The following is a 27,826-nucleotide window of genomic DNA, read 5'->3' on the forward strand; positions in this document are numbered from 1 at the left end:
AGAAAGAAAGAAAGGAATGAAGAAAGGAAGGAAGGAAGGAAGGAATGAAGGAAGACAACGAAAGAAAGAAAAAAATTATGGTGATTATGTTTTTTCTTTAGGGAAAATTCTTTACAGTTTTCGGTTGAAAACATTTTCAATCACAATTTTTTAAAGAGTAAACTATTTAGGTATCCTCTGTTGAATTATTGGAATTAAATGGGACGAAAGAAATATGACGAATTTTTATTGATTTTTATCATAGACACATTTGTAGAATATTTGTTAAATGGTGACTTATGTATTAGTGGAGACTAGCATTTTAATGTATTTGACAAGAAAACAAGTTGCTCATAGCTGTCTCTATAATGTTGTAGGAGATTTCAGATCCCCACAATGTTTCTTTTGATCTATATCATTTTCCGATTTTGGCTTTGAATCGATATCTGACAATGAGATTTCTAGTTTACTTGCACCAAGTTTTGTATGAATAGAATTGTTATTGTCTGTTTCGCTCTCGGAACGCGGGGAATCCGGATGTGACGACATCGGGCTAGGAGGAGAATCAGCACTTCCGGTTGATAGGGGGCGTGGGCGTCGCTTAGCTTCATCCTTTTTCCATTTCATTCTTCTGTTTTGAAACCAAATTTTTATGTGTCTCTCTGTTAAATTCAACATGGCAGCAAGTTCTATCCGACGAGGTCGTGAAATATATTTGTTAAAATGAAACTCTTTTTCAAGCTCGAGAAGCTGCCCTCTAGTATAAGCTGTTCTTGTTCGCTTGTTCTCATCTTCCATTGAATACTGGGCACCTGGAATACAAGTTAAAACGATATGAACATTGTCCATAAAATAGTAAATAGAAATGATGAAGTAATTGCACTTAATTTCCCTTGTTGAAGTTTTTGATATAACCTTTTATGGAAACAGATTATTCAATATCTTATAATTTTCAAAATATATCTGGATGGGATTAAGTGAAAGCCATGTGGTTTAAGGTTTGATACTTGTCTGACAGCTCTAAGTGATAAAAGTTACGTAATCCCCACCCCAAGCTCACTTAATGCTCTCAAAATAGTCCTTAAAACCAACGAGATAAAATCTTAAAACCTGGTCTAGATATATCGTTATTATATTGTGCATACACCAGATAGCCCGCCTGACCTACACAATAATTACACGAAGGTAATAAATAAACGAAGATCTTATCTCTTGTGATTGTGTTTTGTTTGATATAAGATAAAATGTTTCTGATTTATACTCCTTCTATCCATATCTTAACAATGGCAACAATAACACCTAATGAATCATTAATCATAAAACATTTAATCCTAAATTATTTCGAATATCAGACTGTACGTTATAAGAATATAGAAAACATAACACCATTAGAACTGCAAAATAGAAAAAGGTTGGATTCAAAAACTTCATGATTAAAAACTGAACTGTAAATAACATAATGAAATAAAGCCAAAATTATGTCCGTGATTGTAGTTCTTTACTTATTGAAAATTACAGTTGATAAATTCTGGCAATGTAAATGATGCAACACAATTATGAATCGATATTTTGAATATTTCCATTATATATGTATTTTTATGTTGTGTGTATCATACAAATTGGCATTAATTAATATTACTTGGATTACGTGAGAGTTTTTTTGTTTGTTTTTGGTTTGTTGTTGTTGTTTCTTTTGTTATGTTTTTTTAATACACCACATATACGAATTATTTAGGCGTAGTAGGTGGTCCACTTATTATAAAGTCTTGGTTCAATGACATCAATCTGGTACGAACATATTGATTATATCTTACAAAAAACAACAAACTATTTTTTAAGTAAATACAAAATATCTTTTTTATTTCTCTATTTTTTTCTAGAGAACCTTTGCATGAAGTCGATGGAAACGATTATTGTCTTACAATAAAATCACAAAATTCCTGTTTTTCAGATAAGCAATTTATCATTTCCGTATTCAATATGGACCAAGAGCTTATGCTAACCCTCTTGTCAATAAAGGTTCAAAAAAGCCACCCTGCAGGTGTCGTTATGAAAGTTATAACTGCGCTTTTGAAGAGAAAACTTTCATGTAAATATCTTTGCAGTTAGGTTTTTGTAATATCATCTCAATACATGGTCGATATTACCTGTCACAGATTTTGATATGTTTGGACGGTACGTGTAGAAAAATGCAACTTGAGTTGCGTAAGATTGTTGATAAACCCCCTTCAATACTGAAGATCCCTACTTCGTCACACAAACTGATTTTTCAATTACCTTTTACAGATTATAAGACGTGTCAATATGATACGTACATCTTATGTCTTACTTTTAAGTGTTATAACCACCTTAGTAAGCAGAATATACCATTTCATGTATAGCAAACCATTCTGATACATGTATCGTATATATAATTGTTCTTTGTAACGTTTGAACGAGTAACAATGATCTGTTTATCATTGTAAGAATGGTTACTATGTTAACAGATATGACATCATTCGTTAAGCATTGCAGAAAGGAGACATACAGTTATTTAAAAAACCAAATTGGCATTCAATTTGATCTCGTATATCACATTAGTTTACACAGAATTTATTTCAGTTCGATTGTGGAGGAAGTTATAAGCTTATAGACACACTTTCGAATCCGTTCCTGGAGCCAACCAGTACTGAGAAATGAGTGTAAAGTTTTTTGCTCAAGGAAACAACGACTTGCCCATGTCGGGGTTTGAATCATTAGATTACTTGTCCAACGCGTTAACCCCTCGGTCATTCCGACATTCTAAATATCACATTGCAAACCATGAGAATTATGACATTATCTATAACCACAAATCTGACATAACACATACTCAGAAATATGAAATAACGCATGATCAGAAACATTACATGACATATGATAAGAAATATGACATTATACAATATACAATATCAGAAATACATGTATGACATAAACCAGTATCAGTATCAATTATTTTTTACGTCACGGGACTTGAAACGTATTCTATTTGATGAAGATACAGACAAATAACTTGTGTGCAAAATTTGCTCTTTACGTTTTTCCAGTACATTTTTCACTAAAATCGGGCTAAGAATAGCATAAAATACGATTTTCAATTTATTTCTGATAAATATTAGCTTTTGTATATCTTTCTGTTTTCAGTGCGCCATCTGATTAGAATAAGAATTTAATTTTGTTTTTGTTTTCAAAAAGGCGTTTGGATCTCACTGGAGTTCCTTAACCATTATAACGACGATAAGTCGACGGCCTTGACCACTAAATTTATTGCACAACGCTTACCGCTTTATGTCTTATATGTCTGGAAGATTACAAAGTGTATGCTTCAATATTTTTACTGAACCTTAAATATGCGGTATCCCAAGGCAATGTTTAAGGCTCCCTACTATTTTTATGTTTTGCGAATGACATGCTTATATGTACTGACCCAGACTGCAAACTCATTTTATATGCTGGTGATAGTGATCAAAAAGTGTAATGGGTTCTGTTAAAATTGGCTAATACCTACATGTAGAGGAAACTGATTATATAATTTTATTTGGTTGGGAAAGAAATTGAAACTGTTAAGATATTTTAGAATTATGTATTATAAAGGACATACTATTGAGTGAAAAAGCGTAACTTATCTTGTGTCAATGAAAATAATTTATAACCAGATGACAGTATTGGTAATAATATTGTCAGTTGAGTAAGCTCACGTCTAAAATTTATGAACAGAAACCAAAAATCATTAGATACTAAGACAAGAAATTATTTGTGTTTTGCTTCGATTCAATGTCACATAGATTATCCTTGTACTTATTGGTGCCTAAGTCTAAAGAAATGTCCTAAAGACATATTTCAAATAAGTAAAATACAATTGTTAGATTTATTTATGGTCTGGATGTAAGAGAAGGTATTAACCTGAACAACCTGTCAAATATGTCTTTGTTAAATGCTAAGAATATAAATAAGCAACTTATCTTTAAGATTATAAATCACAAGTGCCATCATATATGAAAAAAACTTTTTTTATTCTTGAAAGAATTCATTTATATTAATATACGAAGACCAATATTGAATGTGTAATGATTCAAGTATAATCAATGGGCACCTTTGAATATAAGCCTTTTACCTTTCATAGGTAATTCTAGGCTTTTACTATCTTTACATTAGATGGTGTCTTATTTCAAGTATTTACAGTTTTTTCTATAATATATCAAAGAAAACCCGTGATTAATATTATCATTGTATAAGTAATTGTGATAATCTACCTTTTGTGATATATGCATAACTTTTTGTTTCTTATCTGGTCAAATCTTATGCTTTAATAATATGTTGTTTAAATAATATGCTTTATGTTACCTTATGAGTTGATCATTATGAATACCTTATTCTATTTATTTTATAAATTTAAGTAATTCAAGCCTTTTATCATTTTGTGTTTTAACCTGAATTCACATCAATCGATAATCAGAAATATGATATTACAGTTAATTTGAACTATGAAATTGCACATAATTAGAACTATGAGATTGTATTTAATCAGAAAATACATACTGCATATTATCACATATGCTATTCAATGTGATCATGCATTTACTCATAAATTTGACATTGCATTTATAAAGACATATGAACAGTTTACAATCACATATATAACATTACATATTACAATGTATTTGGAAATAAAACAGAACATAGATATTAAATATTATATCATTAGAAATTATAAATCATTAAATAAAGGTCATATTATGAGCAATATTACTTTAAACCCCTGTCACACTAGGACGGCGTTCTCACAGCGTCCAGTGAAACTTCAGAACGCCGAGGTGAGCGCAGTAAGATCGCAAACATCGCCGCAGCATCGTCGTAGCATCGTTGTGGCATCGCATAGAACGCCGACAGACGGCGCGCATTTTGAGCATGTTCAAAACAAACGCCGTCACTCGGCGTTCTAAAATGAGCGCAGTGGGATCGCAGATAGGACGCCGTAGCAACTCCGTAGCATCTCCTACAACGCAACAGGAGCGCCGTGAAAGCGCAAAAGGAACGCCGAATGAACGCGGTGGTTATCCACGGCGCTTGTACGGAGTTTGTGCGGCGTCTTTACCGCGCTTATACTGCGTGTACACGGCGCTTTTACAGAGCTTTACGATTTCAGGGCAGTGTGAATGCCGCGAGAACGCAGTATGACCGCCGTAAATGCGCAGTGAAAGCGCAAAGAACGTCGTAGAAGCGCGATCCGAACGAAGACAATCGTCAATTAAAACGCCGTGAAAGCTCCGTAACATCGCCATGATCGCCGTGGGGACGCCGTGAAGACTCCATAAAGTCTTAATGTCAACAAAAATATAACATTTTTTATTGCGATCTCGCGGCGCTTTGTTAAATTTTACAACGCCGTGCAAACGCAGTGAAAGCGCAGTCTGATGTGACAGGGCCTTACTTAGAGTTCAAAAAACGACATATAATCAGAAATATGGCACTGCTGTACATATATGATTTTCAGAAGGTTATTTAGTATTACATTTTTTTATTGGCATGTCCATAATAATAAGCTAATGGAAAAATAGAATGTATGGTAATCTATAACAAGTATCCAATTATGTAGTTCAGTCTATCAAATAATACGTATATATTCCATAATAAAAATGTTTGAACAGGCTAGTAGATTATTCAATATTTATAAAACATCACATTTTAAGCGGCCTTCAGCTTTTCTATAGGTTAAATACATGTATCTTATTTTTAGATAAATCGTTTCATATATACACCTGGAAATAAATTAAGCACAACCGGCATTTCGCCTCAATTTTGACATGAACAAAACTGAAATTTCAGAATTTATTCTAATGGTACGAGCCACCTGTAGTCAACCTGCAACAACTGGAACAAGCTTTGCACCAATAAAAACTCAAAATCAAATAAGACGCCTTAGTGGTAGTATGACGAGAAGGGTTAAGGCTATTATCCTAACGACTTGGCTACATAATGTTATTTTAGGTTACGTAATCGTCAACATTTACCAAAAATATCCACCAGCAAATGTTTTGTAAACGCCCCAACACTATACTTAGAGACGCATTTTGGTAAAAAAACACACATTTACTTATGTTTCAATAATTTGGTTAAAAATAAACTAAACCCATAAATTTACTGGTTTATGATTACTAAATTGGTATCGCTATTTAACAAATTACAATTTCTTAGCTCAACTAAGTTGTCATCTCATGACAGTGCTTTCAATCACAACCAATTAAAAATTTCCGCGGTGTGCTTATTTTCAGGTGTATAGTTGTCAAATCAAAAGAATTAAGGTAGAAAAAGAAATTTGCCGACGATAAAATACAAAAAACGATAAGGAAACCCCTTGATACCTCTATTCTACCGGTCCGCTCTCTTTATTCAAATTATAGTGAAGGATTCGTTTCCTCATCTTCTATTTTTAGAAACAAATGTTCTGAAATGTTATTAATAGCTCTCGGGACGTTGTTTTGAAGAAGGCTTAACAGAGATATAATGCACTTTTCCAAGATAAAATTACTGAAATACTTAGTTTGAAACAACAAAGAATTGTTTTTCCATCAGAAAATAAAAACTGAAGGCCGCTTTAATGATAAAAATTATGCTGAAATTTGATTTAAATATTTACACTTATTCCATAAAATATTGGTAATAAGTTTCTATGAAGTGTTTTAAGATAGATGGACTCGCTTTTGTATATGCAGAGCCAACTTATAAAGAATTGCACAGTAACTGATTTCCGAAGTTATACTAAGACAGTAAAAGCCGTATTAATATAATATTGAATAGGAAATTTGTTTATTTGACTTGTGTGAACATACCACTACATATGTTTAAATGATATATTATGAATTATGATTATACCTGACTCAAATGTTTAATAAGTCATCTTCACCTCTAAATATCTAAAACAGGGGCATGTCCATTTTTCAAACTGCACAAAATCATGTATCTTTTCTTTCTTTGGAGGGGGGGGGGGGGGGGGGGGGATTCCAAAATACATATATACTAAATAGCGTACAATGCAGACCATGATCAATCATTTGCCGCTGGCAGGCCAAGTACATAAAGTGTATAAGTCGTTTCTTAGGTCTTCTTTAGACGTATATGCAGAATGCAAATTGTTTAATAGAATTTTTCTAAACTTTTACATGATAATAGAAATTTTTTAAACGAAAGTAGTTTTTTTTTACATTTTAAATTTCAGGTAAAGAATGTCTTTGTTGTTGTTGTTGCTTATCAATATTTGTACCACAGGTGCTTGGAAAGTTAGTGTCTCAGACTGTCGCTTGTGACTCCAAAGCAAATCCTTTCTATATAAAGTACATGAAGACGTTTATGATTATATGTTAATAACATAATAAATGACAGAATATGTATCATATAAATATGTGTGTTATTTTTTAAGGTTTTGGGTGACAAGAAAATGTATGTCTCTCGTATCTATCCATTACGTATATATAAACCAAGATACTGTTGGCGTCATTACCAGTAATTTAAACCATATAATCAGCATAATTTTCATTATTATCATGTTCCCATGACTGTGCATTTTTACATTCACTCCCATTTTTTTTTGAAGATGTGAAAACATTGATCATTTTAAAAAACGAAAAGAAATAAAAATGCGTTCTCCACGAAGTGACACTTTTTCAGTAGAGCTTATATGTATTTTACCCTCTGCATTAAGATTGCATTTCACATGTCAAATATATCTTTGATGTTTCATGTTTTACAACCTTAAAATCGTAACTAAATTACAAAACACATAACAAACTACTTAGACCGCCCTTGCTACTCGACCAAAATTGATATAGGAATAAACTACTTAATTAGCTTGTAGCATGGGCTTTTAAAAATACATTATGTAATGCTAAATACAAACGTTTAGAGGCGACTTATCAATTTTAACTTTAAAACGTACAACTTGAGTTGTATCATAATTGTTAACATAAATTTTGTGTCAGCGCAGATTCTCATTTAGAATAAAGTAGTCTTCCATGCAAAAATGGTGAAACCTTTAAACGTTATATCAGACATAATAAGACACTGTTAATGAACAAATCATTTTATTTAGGAAATAGATATCAATTCTGAGTGCATTGTTGTAGAATAATGCACGGTTTGAGTTCAAATGCGTAGTAATATAATCACGAAGGCCGGTAGGCCTGAGTGATTAATTACAAAGCATTTGAACGAAAAACGTGCATTATTATACAATAATGCACGAAGAATTAATATCTATTTCCATTCTAACACGTCAAGAAAAAATATGATTATTATTATAAAGTAGCACTTTATGTTTGGCGGTTAAATTAAAGGCCGTTCCAGTGGGTTGAAAAAAACTGTTGTTAAATCTACCGTGTGTAGAAACATTTTGAGAATAACGAATTTTGAAAACGTTGATAAAACTTTGTTTGTTTATTTTATTTCAGTCTATAATTTTCCAAGCGAAATACAAATTATTAAAAGTGAAATAAATGTAAAACTTAACTCGTCTGCGACGTTAAAATAGCGTACTTGATGCACGTGCTGTTTGGCGCTACATTGTGACGTCACGTAAACAACACTTTAAACGTCTGTACAGCGTTAACGACTGAATTAAAGATATTGGTGTTCGGATTTATTTTCTTAGTTAGACCATTTTCTATCAGTCTAGATAGTTTTCACAACAAAATTCGACAAAAAATTGTTTTTATTTATCAGATTTTTCAAACAAAATGGCGCCCTCAATGTGAAAATACACAGGGAGATAATAAGAACGGCGAGTGCATTGTTGCAGAATAATGCACGCTTCGGGCCTTCTTTGTTTATATAGAAAATTTACCGATAGTGTTAGAATGAATAACATTGAATTTGTTATGTTCAATATTGTTATTTCATTATTAGTCTTTTTAACTAGTGAGAAATATATAAAAATAAAAGTAACATTTCGATCAACGTAACAAATGTGATGAAATGGAACCAAGGTTCCGAACAAACATCTAAACTTTAACAATGTTATCCACTAAGGCCTATAAATCAATTAATAATTACATGTATATTATAAAATATTAATTAACGCACTAGGTAAATTATAACATATTGTTTATTACTACTAAATTTTGTTTTGACATGATTTTGAGAAATAAACACATACAAGGGCTATCTCAGAGTGCCGTAAATTAAGCCTTTAACTCGACCAGTTTAACATAATATAGAAAGCCATTTAATTGTTATACATACTTATTACTTAAAATAAAGACCCAATTTACCATTCTAATAAGCGAATAAAATGACTTGCAACATAAGAATCCATGTGTAAGAACGGACGGGCGAACGGACATGCCAAAATTTGGGGTTCATGTGTTGTTGTTTTTTTCGATCTATATGTGGCACTTTTCCACATAAACCAGTAAAATTACCCATAAACCAGTCTGTTTATCGGATTTCTTACTTTTTAAAACTAAGATTATGGACGGAATGAAGCTCATAAGAACAGGACGAACCAAACACTTTTCAGTAAAATATTCTCAAAATCATGTTCTCGTACATTATGGTGTACAACGCGGGTAAAAAAAGATTAAATAAATTTCTAACCGAAGGGTGAAATTGTTTTCCTTTTTTCTTTTCAATTATCATAGTGAGAATTGTGGATTTTTTAATATAAATCTTCTTGCAGATAAAGATACAACTGTTATGCGGACATCTATGAATTAACGAAAAATTGAGGAAGCATAAAGCGGGTTTCCTTTTTTCTTATTACTTGTATAATAGCTGTATAGCAAACAAGCCTTTTCATATCAATAACCTTAACATGTGTTTGATCTTTTAACATGCAAAATGTTGAAGACTATCAAAAGTGTAACATGCGCCGAACTAAATGGATGTTACATATGACACTTGAAGATTAACAAACTTAGAGCTATACAAATGGGCATGCAAGTACTCTAAAATAAGTCGGTTTAAGATATATCGAAATATTATATGGAACCGGGTAAAACTTGCAGAATGAAATATTGAAAACTGACTAAAGTATAGTCTTTTAAAAGTAACTCTATCAGTTACATATGTAACATTTTTGAATAAGTTGTGCAAAACCAGTTCATAATTCCTAAGACGTACATAAATTGTTACTAAAATGGTCTTGTTTTGGCCGAGTATGAAAAAATTAAATCATAAATACTGTTTCATGTGTCGAATATCAGCTATTTGTATTCAGTATATTAGTACTGCCGTATAAGTGATTCTGAACTATTTCTATGTTATTTAGTATTATATAATGATGATATTTGATTACATAATGTTTGTTATAATACCATAAGTATTTCTAATTATCATAAACGGACTTGGTTGTTGTATTATTTGATAGTTTTGGGTTTGTTTTCAAATTCAATAAATCCCACTCCTTGAATTAATACCAATGCAGGAAAATTGCAAACAGAACAAAGAAAACCATTACAAGGCAAAGTGATAAAATGACATATGTAATTGATATCTTCCCAAAACATGTTATGTCATTAGCGCGTAATAAAATGCGACCAATCTGCTTTAATAGAATAAAGCAAAGAAATATTTCTACCAATTGGTCTATATCCATTCACATAATTGTAGTGTTTCGAGACTAGACGACACGCATACATTGCGAATCAAGAGCAAAGTTAATGTTTATTTCACTTTTAGAGTGTAATCCATCATTTAACGTCGCTTAAACTGTTCTTCCGTTTGTCTCTGCCATGTTATATTTTATAGAAACGGTGCTCTATGTTAATAACAAGTGGCTAATTATACAGGTCTTTACAGGTCTCTATTACAAAGTTGTTTCTAGAAATTACATAACATAAACACTGATAGAGTTCAAATATTTCAGGTCATGCATTGGCAATTATCATACCGTTTTGAAAGATGATAATGCAAATTTCATGTTGAAGTCATTTCCTATGTTCTTTTACAAATATATGTTGATGAATAGAAATAAATGGATGCGTATACTGCATATCTTTTAAAGTCCTTTACGGTGCCACATTTCTTAAAACTCTGAATTCACAATTATTGTTGGTAGAAATTGCTTGTTTAGAAAAGAAATTGCATTGTGTTTGAAGGAAAAGTGGGTTTAACGACTCTCATCATGTAGACAAACATATAAAAATGTCTACCAGAATTTTATACTAGTTTCGTTACATCTCTTAGTTTGTTTTAAAATAATAAATACATAAGTACCATAATTCGGTTGTTTTCATTTGATTTCTTAAACAGTTAATTTTACTCCGGGGTGTATAATCTCAGTTAGGAGCATGGCAAAAGAGATTAAAGAAATAATATAACTTACAATATAATTTAAGATTTTTCAGAGCGTTTCAAAGGGTTTTTCAAAACATAAACAATTGTAGGATGGCGAAATAAGTCAACCTGTTATTAAGGTACGAAAACAAAAGCGATAACATACACTTTTATTAATGAAGAAGATTAATGTCTTTGAAGCACTTAATATTCAATTAGAAAGGGCGTATTCAAATGAAACAGTCAATAAACAGTCAAATACGGAAGAAAATATAATTTCAAACAATCAAATACTGCAAAAAGTAAAAGAAGATTTAACTTACTCGTATTGTGAGGAAAAGTTCTCATGATTTTTTAAAGAATGATGTTGCTATTTTTCTCGGAGAAAAAGAATTAACGCAGCGCAACGTTTATCCAAAATAAAGCAAAGAGACAGAGATACAGAAGGCGGAAATACAATATTTTTAATTGTTAAATGTTTTGTATGTTGCATCCTTTATTTGAGCACATCTCTTAAACATACATACCTCTGATTACTGATATTGTCTTTGCAACATTTGAAATACGAAACTGTTTCATTTAAGAAGTTACATTGATGAAACTTTAGAATCCTTACATTAATGAAAGTTAAACGTCAAACATTGTTTGGATGATTCATGTACAGTTTATACCTACATACAATTCTATTTGTTTTTCTTGAATTTATACATGTAGAACCACTATTTCCAATGTCTATTTTCATATTTATATATAATATAATAAAAACATGTACCTATGGAACAATGTTCAAACTGTTATAACTATCGTATTAGTTCATTTTCAATTATTTGATATAAAATTATTTTCTTCACACAGTCTTCAAAATCAGCTTGATAAGCTTGATAACTCAGGTGAATATTCACGTAAATTGGGATTGAATAATGTTAAAACACTAGACATTATTTTGAACATTTGACGAAATGAATGTCTGAAAAACCTGACGGTGCCCTATTTGCCGTTTTGCATATGTTATTCTCAAATAAATGATGTTTTGAAAATTATGTTATGTGAATTGTTGTCGAGCAATAATTTACATGACAAACAAACTGAATATTTTTCAAAGTTGAGTGGTCAATTTAAAAAAAAGAAAAGAACAACAACAAGAAAAAAAGAAAAAGATGAAGTGAAAATGTATCAGTTTGGTATCACCTGTCAATTTGTAAATATGAAATAAAACTTTTGAATGGTTCTTGATGTAAGAACAATTCAATGTTTAAGCGAAATAAGTTATTATTTCTGTTTTGCAGTCCTAAAGGGTGAAGATGCATTGCATAGAAAAGGATACGCTTGTGTAAATGAAAAGCTTTTGTTTATGTTTTAATTTACAAAAAACCTATTACTCTTATTAATAAAATAAATGAGATCATTAAACTTGTCTCGTGTTGTCTTCGTTTAAGTTGAAGCTAAATTAAAGATTAGAAATAAAGTAAGAACTTTTGTTCAAACAATCTATATAAATTACTGGAAAACAAACAGTTAATCGTGGTAAACTCCTTTATCAACGAAGGTTTCGGAACAAACCCTTACTTATGTCAAGTTTTTGTTTGTATTACTGGGATTTTCGTCACAAAGGAACATAGGTCATACAGCCATTTTAAAGATCACTACGTGACTGTGCCGATCCATACATTATTTATTATTCAAAAACATATTAAAATATTTTTTAATGTTTATTGCATTTTTGTACGGAAAACTTCACATGCGTTGTCCAGTAAGAAAACATGTGTTATTCTCTAATATTCATTTTGTTTCTTTTAATACATTTAAAGAATATGACTAATTAGTGTGATTAAAATATCTTTAATAGTATATTTATTTTTGTGTACTCTAAAAGTGTCTCAATATATGATACTTGCTTTTTGAATAATTGATACAGAGAGTTATATAAATCTTTAATTCAAATTATGTCTAATTCGATGTTACATATATATTATGGTCTTTGAACACATTACTTCATATTTTACGTATTATTTAACATGCAAGCCGGACCTTAAAGTCTTAAAATCTTTTCATCAGGGCGAATAACTGCACATGTGTACTTGTACACAAGGCCTCTCCTCTTGGTTTACGTCTAAAGCTGTGATTGTTCTTTATGTATATTTGTCAAGGCGTGTATTCCAAACCTTTAGTATGTATATATTAATAAAGCTATTATATTAATAAAGCTATGGTATCCTGCATTATTTCATTCTTCATGTTTGTATGTCAGCTTGCACATGCCAAATTGGTTTCTCTCGTGATTTAAGTCTGTTTTTGTTTATTCATCAAGGTGTCTGTTGTATGATTTTTGTTTATTCATCAAGGTGTCTGTTGTATGATTTGACATACTTATTCCTATGACAACAAGAAAATACACATACAACTAATAATGTTTTGTTTAATTGAAATTTACAAATTCTTGTCTATAACAAAAATAACCGAAGTTTCAAAACAAACACAAAAGTTACAAAATGTCTTGATGTTTTCATAACACCTTACAAAAATGATACCAAACCAGTCGTTTACTTTCTTCATTAGTTCCAATGTTTAATGAAACAATTATCAGAATAGAGAAATGTTTACTGCTGAATGTTTAAGTGTTGAGCATACTTCAACAGCCTGAAATGCGAGTTCTATAAGTTTTTCTCTTTGTTCATAGTGGCTCAAATTAAAATCAATTTTACAGTTAATATTATATTTAAACATCATCATTACGCCATGTCTCATTTCATAGCTTCTTTTCTACACAAGGTATCAAGACAGGTTTGGTCACGTGACGTAGGAAGACAAATTCATTCACATACCTTATTATTCATTGTTTAAATGTTGTATTCCTTGTACGCGGATTTAGGAGATAGCATTGTTTATGTGGATTAAAGAATCTCTACCATTTCAAATGTATACTCTAGTTATTCAAGTAAGGGTATGCTAAAAACCTCTTAACAAAAAGGAATGTGTATATAAACAGGTCGATCCTAGGTTGCCACTGACCAATCAGAGCCTTGTTTAAGGTGTGAACAGCTTTTATAAACGATGTAATATTTTTACACAACTAAAATGAACATCTTTATTCTAGAACGAACAAGATATAACTGCGAGTACTTGTCAGCAAATGTCGGACATTACGTTCAGGGATATGTATGACTCATACAAGGCACAATTTAATGTTAAATGGTTTCTATGAGCATTTATATAAGATTAAATATTAAAAAAGGTTAATGCCTAAGGAATTTCGAAAATGTCGATTGATTTTCTTTTTAAAATAATGGTAGTTATTGTAAGATCTACTTCTTTGTATATGTATGAATTCGATATCAACCGACACAAAACCACACATTTAGGAAATCTTACTGATTTTAAATTAATCAAGTAGACTTTTCAATTAATTAATGCATTTGCCAAAACATGAGAGAGGATTAGTTGTGTATCTTAGAACGGGACATTTGTACAAACACATAATTTGATGTTAATATCAGCAAGCCATTTTCAAAAATGGTTAAAATCACCATGTAAAATGTACAATGTTATAACATTTGCAGCATCCTGAAAATTTCGATATTTGTCCCTAAAATTTGCTAAAGCAATTTAAATTATAATATCTGTCAGTAAAAGAGAAAAAGAAAAGTTCAGGTCAAAATATTTCCCATTTTAAACAGTAAACATTGAAAATAAATTTGAGAAATATTATTTACAGTACAACACGAGCCATTATTATTTTTACAGATAAACTTTTTCCTTTGCTATGTTATGAATATAGTTGAATATAGTTGTATATTAAAGTGAATTAAGATGGATATTTTTACTAATGTTTCAACAATATTCATTTCATATAGTCCAGACATATACAATTATGTGCAACAGCATGCAGGATTGAAAAGAAAGTCAAAGACTTATGTAACGTTCTAAAAGAAATATTTACTAATGTTTAATCAAGATTACCAAAAGTTATTCTTTATAAATGTAATCACCTAATCAAAATAGATCAAAGTAAATTATATCTTGCCAACTTAAATTCTTGATCAATACACAAGAAAGTTATAATTAAAAAAAAATCCACATTAGACGAAATAATAAGACATTTAACAATAAACACCAGGTCAATAATTTACAGTTTCACTTTCAAGTCTTCAAAGCAATAAATATCCATGAACAAACCTCATGAATATTTATTTGACATGAGATGTTTACATAGATTGACATTACAAAATCACTCTTTAAGTGGCCACCAGGCTGTTGTCAATATTTGACATGAACAAAATAAATATTCCGCAATTAATTAAACTTGGATTGATTAATTGCTTTGCAATTCTCCTCTTCGCGGCCAACGGCTGGCCTTACTGTCTCTAACCATATTGTAATCGAGCGAAAGAATTTAATATTTCCCTATTGATCAGCTTTTGTCTTTTCTTGTCTTTTAACATTTAAAGTAAAGACAGAGATCATATAGAAAAGTTCCTTGTAAACTTCAGTTAAGAATGTGTTAAAACGATTTCAATTTTTTTCCACGTTTTTTTCCCTGTTTATGAATAAATAATTCCTATGTAATCAGGAAGCTTTGTATAGCAATAGATTAACAGTTAGTTAAAAAATGCAATAGTATGACTATAACATTGTGAATTAAACAATTTATTTATCAATTTACTCTTACTTTTAAACGCTTGTTAACCAAAGATTTATTACAAAGAATATATCATATCGTTGTTGAAGAAATTGTTTTATCATAAAACATTTGTAGGTGACGTATATGCTTTTTGAATATATATGACGGACATTCTAGAACTAAGGTTACAACAATAGAAAAAAAATGATCAAAGAAACACATCTATTGTAACATTTCAAGATAAGTTAAGTCTTTTATACTTAAAATGATTTCTTTAAACAGATTTATTTACCGAAGCTAATGGCAAACCGTTTGATTTGCGAAAGATTAACAATGGTCGACATTCATTTATTTCCGAAAACCATCGACGTTCTCCGGATTTAATCACTATGTAGTCACTCTTCAAGATCCTGTGGTTAGAGATAAATTATTATTACCGTTATTAATTTCTCTTTGAGCAAATTTATCCTATGCAGACCGTTTCTTTTGGTAGTTTATTTTGCACATATTGCCATATATAGACGATAAAATACCCGGCTTTCATTTTTGTTCCAACGCGCAAACGAAATTCTTTAAGGAAAAGAGTAAAGTTTGTGTTCTTTAAAGGAATGAATATTTTATAATATATTTTATTATTTGTATATGAATCTGTGTAGGATTGTTGATTTTAACGCTCAGACGGACGGATGTAATATTCTTTATGTTTTGGATAACCCCAGTAGTAAGATTGTTCTTCATTTTCTATAGAAAAAATGTGAAAAAATAAAATACATTACACTTTATTTCGTCATTATTTTCTGGATCAGATTAAGAAAATACTCATTATTGATAAATTTGATAAAGTGACATTATGCCCATCAAAGTGTGTAAAGTGAGTAAACAGATGAAAGTGAAAATAAATTCGCATTTTGCCGTATTTCCTTTTAATTTTATAATTTGCTTCGCTTGAATGATAAAAACACAAGGGTTCAAAGGATATTTCTATAAATATCAATTGAAATTTACTTGTTGCATTCAATAAAGTAGTGTGGCAGTGTATCACCGCACGTTAGGGTAGTGGTAAACTTCAAAGCGCTCTTTGGGTTAAACGAACTTTGGGTCAAAATGGAGAAATGTACCCAAAAGTGCGTTAATACCTTTGCATGCACTTTTGATTCAAAACTTTTTAAGGTGCAAACTGAATTTTGCTTAAATACTGAGAACTAAAGGATACGGTCGATATTTAGGTACATCAGTGTGCAATTAAATGATCTTACTTAGTACTATTTAGATTCAGTAAATTCCAAACAAATGTTGTTCTTTTTTGTTGTTGCTTATTAGATGTAAGTAATGAATGTTTTATGAATGTTACAACTATAAATATAGCAAAACTTAATAATGTATTCTTTGAAATAACAGATGTTTCGAACAACATTATGTTGTGTCAGCCATTTACTTGATAAGTTTTGGTGTTATATTGAACCGTAAAATTCAATATGATTGGGATGTAATAAAGTGCAATAAATATCATCTTATTGCATCTCTTTTGCAAAAGAAAAAAACAATTTGTGTTTAAATGACTTGTAACAAGTAAATTAGAATCAACACACATCATAATAAAGTTGCACGAGGTTTACAGCTGTAAATTAATTTCAAATCTGTTTCACAATTATCGATTTCCAGGTATCAGTCATGTTATTTCATGAAAGAAACTGAAGCAACTATTACTATTAGTAAATTTAAGTTTATCTTTTTTTATATCATCATTAATATGTCCGCAATGTCTTACTTTCAATTTTATGCAACTTTGGATTGAAAATGAAACAACACGAGTGTAATTTAATAAAACCGTTGATTTACAGCATGAAACGTTTAAAGGGATACTCAGGCAAATTAATGATAAAGTATTAAAATGATCTAATGTACTCAAATTACACTAAAATGACATTTATTTAAAGTCCCAGTATTAATTTCTGTATAATTTCTATGTATTTTGCGTTTAAAGCGCAAATATATCTACACATGTTGAACAAAATGTTGCCACCGAATAGTTTTAAAACAAGTCATGTAACTTGAACAAAGCCCGGAAGTTACAATAACAGATATTGTGGATATTGTATGATCGAAACAAGTCTAAGTCATTCATTTGACATGTTCTTTAACGTTTATAGAGTTCACTGTGATAACTTTTGTGAAATCTTAACGCCCTAACCTGACTCACGTGGGTGAAGTTAGGAAGCCACTATTGTATTCTTTATAAGAGGAAAAGTTTTGTTCCTGTAACCGCTTAGTGTATTCACTTTGAGGACATTTACATAATAATGCATAAAAAATTCAAAGGAAAGAAATGAAAATTTTGCCTGTGTCTCCTGCATCAATCGAATCTTATGTAGCAAGTGTAAGTAAGTGTTGAACGATTTTACAAAATGTATCTGTTTTATGAACCACTTAAACGCTGCCATTCTGAAATGACCGCCATACTAGAAAAGTGATTAATTTCGTATTTTCAAAAAATGACTTTATACATGTTTAAAGATAATTCTCTGCCATAAACGGACGAATGGATTTTTAAAAGATAAACACATAAAAAACAATGTTGCTCAGTACGACCAATATGATGAATTTAATAATTTGGCATCCATTTTGGAAGCCATCTTATATGACATTTTCCAAGTAAATTCTGTTCAATGCAAGTCTCTTTAACAGAGCAGTACTATAATTGATTAATATAGAGCAGTTTCCTCCGTGAAATATAACTAGAAAGGGGAAAATACAAATGTTAATGGTTCGTCACCATGGGCCTGGATTTTGAATAATAAAATAATAATAAAATGGTAATGAGCCATGAAATGAACTATATTCTGTCAAATGATTATAGCGTGACCATGCGCATATGTCGTATAATTATGCCTTTTTCAATAAATTGATAAATACACAGCCATTTAAACAAATGTTATTGTGATAATTTTAACACACCTGATTTCTGCCAAAGAAATGGCGCGCACTTGTAAGGTTTTTCTTCCACGGACAAATTAACATACACTTAATTGTGTAAGCAAAGTTAAATAACAAAGTCATACAGACAGAATTCCTACATTTTGACATATTTGACACAGTATGCCCAAATGTAGACCCTGAAATGTATGTTATCTTATTCGTTATGAGACATGGTACGTATATCATGCCGTTTTCTCATGAAAGCAAAAGATATAAATATAATGATAACCATTTCGCCATTTTGTCCAAGCGACAAACATGTTCGTTTTGCATGTATTCAGAGACTACAAAATAATTATTCATTTAAACATACTAAATGGCATTGTGAACATATCGAGCGATTCGCCCATCTAAAAGACTGCATGTATTTATATATTCAGATGTCACATTCGTTTTGTAAATCATTTAATATATATTCAAGATAGTCATAGATTTACATATTCATGAAAATTAAAATATAAATAATATAAATAATATAAATGAATATAAATATAGATGAATCAAATATCTTTCATACAGCATAAATATGTTTGTAATTGATACCTTTTTTATTCTAACCCTTATTGTAGCATTCATTAGGGACATGCTTTTTGTGCTTATAAGAAAGTTTTTATTATTGACCCAATAAACAATAATGATCTAGTTATTTTTTAAAAGACATATACACATGTACGGTAAACATTCATTTTTGTGGAAAAAAATCATATTTAACGAGATATTGGGAAATAATCAACCATTTCAAAACATTTTTGAAGTTAATCAGCGGTACGTTTATTTATAAAGGTCGTTGGTAAAGTCTATGTTAATGGTTTGATATTTTGACCAAAGTAATATGAATAATTCCACATTAAATATAGAAATTTTATTCTTATATTGACTTATGTCTATTAATGATTTTCGGTTGCTTTTAGATAAAAGGATTATAGCTGAAATATAATTCAAAATTTGATATATTTGAATAAATTAAGATATCAATGTTGTCATAATAACATGACGATTTAAAGACGTATATCTTTTGGATAAGCTAAACAATTTGCGGTGTTAATTAACAAAGTACGAACCACAATATTTTTTTCATCAACAAAATACTTCTGACTGTACAGAATATATATAAACAAATGGTGACATTGTTCTCCTAAAAAATCTGCAAGATCATCAGTTTTGTAAAACTATTGTTGTTGCTTTGTTGCAACTATCTCGAAAATCAAAATAAAGTCATTTAAGTCCTCTGTTATGACATATTGCAACGCTTTGAATAAATCCTCACTGTGTTGTCTTATTTATGAAAATATGTCAATAACACAAAATTGATTATGTTTTTTTATAAAGAGTTATAGTTTTTTTTCTTGATATGTATGTACTATGATTTTCGATTGAATTAAGATGTATATCTTCCTACATAATTTTAAAGAAATACTAATTTTCCGCATACTAGTAGTATTTTTACATTTCTTTTACGGTTTATAATATATTTTCTGATGTTTAAATACTTCATTTTCAATGGGATTAAAGCTGGTATTAAATGCAAACAATATTATGTTTCATCGTTTGTTATTCACGAAAAAAATAAGAATTTACTGTATTATTACTAAAAAAATCATTTTTCAGCAGGATACAAAGATTGATGTTACCATATGCTAGGTTTTTGTTTCCTATGTTCGTAGAAGTTACACAAAATATTCAGATCAATTAACAAGGACGACCCATCATTTTTTTCAGAGGTAGAAAATGATATTTTTCTTTCACATTTTAAAAACGCGGAGCTAATTTAAAATCTTCACTAACGTTGCTAATTTTCATAGTGAGGTACACAAATCGTCCTCATCATTATATCTTTGAAAGGGTCGCAATGGTTAATAAGTTTCTTAAAATATTTCTATATGCGTTTTTCATAAACATCTTATTATTACATAAGGAAAGTATTCACAACACCTTTATTTTTTCCAAATTGCTGTAATATACGGTTGAACATGCACTTCTGGGCAAAGTTCCTTAACATATCATATATACCATACGAAGATCTGAACGAAGTGTTCTATTATTTAATTAAATATTATAATAACGTGGACTGTTGAATGTTTTCGAGAAATATTAACAAAACAACAACACCAGGATTATTGGACACAATTTTCGAATGCGGTTTCAAGAATTATTTTGTATTCCAAACGCAGTATGGAGTATAACTATATTTTGTTTATATACAAATATCGCAAATAGCTTAAAATATCTGATTTGTTTTAGCGTGATTAATATATAAATAATACGAGCGCAAAAAAAATAAATGAATACAAATACCGAAATATATCATGTCTTCTCTATAAATAGATAAACATTTTAATAATTATAAGTTCTGATATTATTAAAATTACAATAAAGTAAAAAACATTCATGACGCATAGAGAAAAATGCATAAGACTCGTATGTTTATGTGAGAACCAAATTAGAATTCCATAAAGATAAATTTGAACTAAACAATTTCCACAAAATGAAAGTATAAAATAAACTAACAGCATTTTAAATTTTATGTTCAAGTAACAGATTATCCTTCAATTGCATTGAACAGTAGCAAATGATAAGATGCACGCTCGGTTTGAGTCTTTTTATAAGTGATACTGAAGCAACATCTCCCACGCTCCAAAGAACCCGCAAAAAATTTGGATAATCAATCCTAATAAACACATTCTGATATATATTTACTTATAGATGAAACTGTTTGGTGAACAAACATACTTTTATACTTTTTAAAAAGCAGAGCTTCTTACAAACCAAAGCACTACTTTATTCAGTTTGTGCAAAACGATAAGATGCACTTATGCTGCAATATCTACGCAGGGTGCCTTCATATCAGTCAAAATAATGAAGATGAATTGCGAATCTTAAAACGACAGTTAAGATTCGTGAAAGTGCCCATAAGCGGTAACTTAAACATAATATAAGTCATAAAAAATATAATGCTATATCATATCAAATATAAAAACAGAAACTCTCTACTTTTCGGCGTTGACATTCAACTAAATATACAATGTTAGTCCCCCTTGATTTGTTTAATTGATAACAAAGGTAAATTTTAATTTTTCAAATTTATCTGCTAGAAGGCTCTGGAATCGAAGTAAGAGCAACCACCATAAAAGACAAAATGTTATTTCATAAGCACTAAAGGAAGGAAATATTCATATTGATACACTCTTGTTAGAATTTACATGGTATATGGCATTAAACAAATGGATCACTTCACTTTAATAAAAGTGATGCAGATTATTTCTTTCATCAATTTTCATCAATTCAACAATATTTATGCTATTTCTTCTATTCAAGTGAAGTATTATTGAACCTAATGGGGAAAATATTGGTAGATCTAGATATGTGTTCGGATATTAACAGTAAACTGGAACCAGATATTCGTAATTCATTCTAATATTTTCAGTATACTCTTTTATCAATTTAGCAGAAAATATAGCTTCAAACAAATAATGTGAATAGCAATTTCCTTATTCAATAATTTCCGTTTTCTGTTTATTTATATCAAATTCTGTGGTCTCCTAATGCGCATCTAAATGTGTATCCATTACTTGTGTAGGTGTGTGTAGGTTTCAAATTGTTTGAAATTGTTAACATTTATTTTGTTTTGGCTGCGTTTCTTTTCATGTCGCCTTTTATTGTATAAAAATTTTGTCATAAAACATTTGGTAGCTGCATGATGTTTTGATTATGTTTTGACAAGTACATTCGTATTTTCTCAATTCTAAAATCAGCGTTATGCTCTAAGACTGCACATATATCTGTATTCCTTTAAAAGAACTCCACTAATGCCAAAAAGTCAGACTTATAAAATTTGAACTACCTCATGAACTGGGGCACATAAAACAGAAAGAAATATAAAAATAACAAAGGAATATATACAGAGCTAAATTGAAAATCGTTTATTTGAAAAATCCTTTGCATTATTTGAGCTAAAAGCGTTAAACGCCTTTTTACAGTTTTCACAATTAGAATTATCATTCCGGGAAGAATTTTACACACAAGTTACTGCAACTGACCTACATATGACTTCATATAGTACGTAAATCTCAAAACAAAATATTTCGGCATTTAGAGTCCCTTCTGCTTCTACATGCATTGTAAATGGAGTTGAAATCCATTTTAAGAATTCTGAAGAGCTATAAAAATTGCAACAAGGACAATTAGCGATAAAGAAGCAGACTCAATTTTCGTTGCATCGACCGAAAATTTGTCATACTCAGGAACGTTTTATTATGTTAGTTCAGATAATCATTAAAACATGTTTTATAAGACACTAATACACTGGTTTGTCAAAATTTTCTTTCCCAGTATATATACTGATATAACGCTGAAATTGTCCGACCAATGTCACACGCTTACGAGTTGCGGATATGATGTATAAGTAAATCTAAATGACTAGGGCTGCAATAGGATTTTTGATACCCTCATAAACAAAATATTTTATTTACATGTCCAAGTTGTTTTTAAGTAATTGGAGCAAGTTGAAGTATTTACTCCGATTCTTTATATCTAACATAGTTTATTTGTTAAAATAAATTATTCATAATGTCTTCATTTACACAATAAATTGCATAGATATACATACAACATTTCCTGTTTATTATTTATTGATGTACCCCAGCAAAAACGTTTGTATATCAAAGGAAATTTTAAGAATTTGCCTTTGACTACTTATTTTTACTATTTATAAAAATACATGTTAATAAAACGGATTGAGTGGGAAGCTTAAAAACCCTTTTGAAAATATATTTTCGTAACAAACTTAGCTATTTAGGGCTATCATAAAAGTGAATACCATATTTGTTCTTTACGACAAGTCATGTGAATTCAAACTCTTTGAAAAATGAATTATCACCTGCAGACGATTGTCTAAAAAAATCGTCGAACGATCAAAAATATGAATTGCTAATATTCATATTTCTTTTTCTTCTGATGTTGGATTTTATCTCATATTTAATTGATTTACTATCAATGTACACGGAGTTTGCCGTCAATTTTTGAAACCGGACTTAAATTCTACAAACGTGAGCTCATATAATTCCAAGCTGATAAAAACTGAATTTCTTTACCCATTTGTACATAATTCTGATCCTAACATATCATATCAGTCTATACGGCTCACGCTGAGGAATTCGAAATACAAATACAGTACAGACATCAAAAGCAGCAACATAAAGAACCCCGCTGTGTGATGTGGCGAAAGGCTTCCGTTTAAGTATGATGAAATCACCCTTACAGTGATACATTCTAGATATTTCAGTCCTTTAACTACGGTGATAGCGATAAAACATACTAACTAGTATATTTAATATAAATGAGAGACAAGAACATATAAATTTATATTGAAATACCTAATTAGAAACTATCAAATATACAGTATGTCAAATGCCAAAAACGTACACGGAAGTACAATCTATAACACTGACTGATAAAAACAGAATCCCCGCGAATATTGGATCACTTAATATGTTTATTTTCCTATATGAGTTTATTCATTTATCTTAAGTTTCATACAAATAAGAATTCCACGTAAGACTCTTTTTTATGCGATGTAGATGTAAAAGTGTAAGCGATATTTAAGCTTCTCTTATCTTAAGACAATAACATTTAAAGCATCAGGTTATAACTTAAATACTCAGAGACTATGATACTACAAACAGACTATGATACTACAAACAAAAACAACTTTTAATGGAAGGCAGAAGTTGATACTCGCATTATGTCCAGACATTTTCCATTTTAATCCTCTAATTATATAAAAAACTTTCCATACCTATGTGACTCCAATACATAGTACTAACAAGTATAAAATTCACATATGTAAATGATTAAACTCCTAAAATTCACCAATTCATAGAATACTTGTAAATACAGTAAGAAGATTATCAAAAACATTTTAAAAGATAGTCCAACAGTGGACCAACATTCCGAAATAGATTGTAAGAGACTTTGGACAAATAGAATTACTTGTTTCCCAAGCTTTTTATGTACATGCTTACTTATATGTTAAGCATACAGTAAGTACTTACATGACTAAAGACCGGGCAATAGCAGTAATTATATCAATGAGCAAAAGGTAAATGGAATCATATACAAATATCAATCGATATATTCGAAATTTCATTCAAAGAACTAAGAAAGGTATTCAGTTTGTTAAGACGAAGCTGATAGGTGTCTTCTCAATCCTGAGAAAAAAGATTATTAAGATTTATTGTTCAGAATATTTATGATAAATGTTTTTAAAAAATAAATCAAAAACCTACACTGCCACCAAAATTTAAATATTTTTTAACAATGTGGTTTGATGTATGATTTTTAATTAAAAAGGAAACATACACCAAGGTTTTATATGATTTGGATTTCTTTTTTTTGGAGGAAGAACGAACAAAATATTTCACATCATTACTAAAAACATGAAACCAAATGTTAAAGATTGAAATTAAATTTGTTATAATTTGTTAAATGATCAAGTAAATCACAAAGAAAATAAGAAGTAATATATCACATGTGAATTCAAATCCCTAATAAATATATCGTTAACACAAATGGGTGTTTCATTTCAATCTTTCTTTTCATTTTTTTGCGTTTTATATATGTATGGATAAACTATGTCACACGGACAAAATATCGTTTTTGAAAAATAGCAAAGATTCGGAGCAGTTATGATAATCTATTGATCATTTGGTTATGTACCAATAAATTCAACTATTTCATCTTTTTAAAGTTACAGGCCACCAGATAAGTAAACATATTTCAAGAAAATAAAATTACAGAAAACTGTATTAAGATTTTTAAAAAAGTAAAATGATTCAAATTTCAAGTGATAATTTACATATTATGTGCATTTAAAGATTGATTTTGCAGTATTTATAACCATATTTCTACTGCGTGACTTACGTAGTAAGGACTGTTTTGCGTTTTGGTAATTTTGGTAATTTAAGTGGATTGTAAGTGCCGATTTCAATGTGTAAATCAATATCTTTGTTCCCTTAACAATATATTACTTTTTAATACATTGTCAAAATTTTCATGATAACTTACATAAATATCTTTGATATGTGCTGCTTAAAGATATTTTATAATGTTAACGCGAAACTTATAATTATTTTGTATTTTATGAAATATTTAGATCTACATTAAAAGAAGTATAAGAAGTATAAACTACATTTGAAAATGGACTCTATGTTGAATGTAATGTACAGTTAGAACTAGTTTTCTTTTTTTGTTCATTTATCAGTGTCGTTTGATGTGAAGAACATTTGTCTGTTAATATATTTAAAAACATATTGATCAATTTACCTAATGTTTGGAATAATCTAACTGTAATGAATCGTTTGTTTAAATGGTTTTCATTTAAAATAATTAGCAAAAATTCTTTGCTTAATGAATTTGGAAAAATGAAGAATTTCATTACAAAACGTTATCATAAAAGTATTTCACGGTTGTTCAAATGATATTTTGTGTGTTTTGTATCTTTATTCTGTATGTTGCCTCCTTATCATGTTCATATTATTACATTTTAGTTTAAAAGAGATTTAATCTTTTAAAGTTGTTTTTAGACATTGAACGCATATATCATTTCATACACCATGAAAACATATAAATATAAATTATTATATTTTGAAATTATAATACAGCACCCTACTAAGAACAATTATTAGTTATTACTTCTGTAAGCGTTAGTATTATATGTCAATATATCAGGCATTATTATTTCATCTACATGAAACGTAGGTTTGTACTAGTCTGAATTTAATGATCTTCGCTTACGCAAATCATAATTTAAATTTGTTGCTGATTTTAGATAGTTTTGCGCCGATTGGAATAAATGTAAATGAATGTAAATGGTTAATTTTAATTAATGAAAAAGCGCAGGACTTTTGTCAACAATTCTTACCTGGCCATTGAGCTTTCCATTGTGCTGCGTGAGATTTTGTTGTTTTCATCCATGGAAACTGTAAATTAGAGTTCGGACTTTTTTGAGGACTATGTAACCCACCGTCGTCTACATCCGGGGACATCTGAGCTGTGTTCTGTGGTTGGTGTGCCGGCGGAGGAGTCGAAAGCTGCATCTGCGGAACTGCCATCGGATGATGAGCACTTTGAACACTTTGCATATGTGCCGGAGTCGTGTTGGCCATTTGTGACTGTGCTACCCCTGGATTCATGTGTTGTAGAGCCTGTTGTTGTATTCCATGATTGTGTGATATTTGCTGAGCGTTTTGACTAATTCCATGAAGTCCTTGTTCCACCACGGACATGGGTTGCCCACCATACCCGCCATTCCCGGTGTTTCTGGCATACACGCAAGCCGGCTGCGATGAATGATAAGCACCACTGACGGCACTATAACTGTTGTCATGTGCATATTGCATAGGTTGATTATAATATGCACTCGCGCCTTCCATTTGTAACATTTATACTTTAGTAAGAAATAACCCTTAGAATTAAAACACTTATATTAAAAATCTTTCCGATTTAATAGCAAGTAAATCATAAGAGTAATAAATCTTACGTTGAGACATTCACTTTGCTAGGATGTTAATCATTTTCAAACATGAAAGAATGTTAATTTGTACACTCTTTTCAACACTATCTTAATTTTGTCCTGTCTTCTTAATATTGATTTTAAACAAAATGATTCTTTAACGCTACACTATCAATACAAAATTTATCCAATCATACTTTCTCCTTGAAAAAGATATTACATTCCTCCAGTCTTAAGCTTGCCGGTGATTGCTTAAAACACCAAAACCTCTTTGCTTGTTCCGTCCCAAAACAGTAACCCTTGACCCTAATGTTTATAAATCTGACTCATTTTGAAATTTAAATCTTAAAATATCAGCAGATACCTACAGGCACATTAAGCGCATATCACTTCTGTAACGGTAGACCATTTGTTTAAACTGTCCTCATTTGGTTAGAGGGACTACCGCTGTATTTATC

General features: G+C 30.1%; 1 protein-coding gene across 1 annotated transcript; it reads right to left on the reverse strand.

Moving 5' to 3' along the window:
• Positions 1 to 211: 211 nt before the first annotated feature.
• On the reverse strand, positions 212 to 27,826 carry LOC132723731 (pancreas/duodenum homeobox protein 1-like). The gene is made up of 2 exons (XM_060708497.1): positions 26,778 to 27,826; positions 212 to 791 (listed from the first exon to the last, which is right to left on the reverse strand). Exons 1-2 carry the CDS (start codon positions 27,295 to 27,297, stop codon positions 343 to 345), a joined length of 969 nt encoding a protein of 322 aa, XP_060564480.1. The 5' UTR covers positions 27,298 to 27,826; the 3' UTR covers positions 212 to 342.

Source organism: Ruditapes philippinarum, unplaced genomic scaffold, assembly GCF_026571515.1.
Source record: "Ruditapes philippinarum isolate M1 unplaced genomic scaffold, ASM2657151v2 ctg2832_1_1_1_1, whole genome shotgun sequence".
In the NCBI taxonomy this organism is placed as follows: Eukaryota; Metazoa; Mollusca; class Bivalvia; order Venerida; family Veneridae; genus Ruditapes; species Ruditapes philippinarum.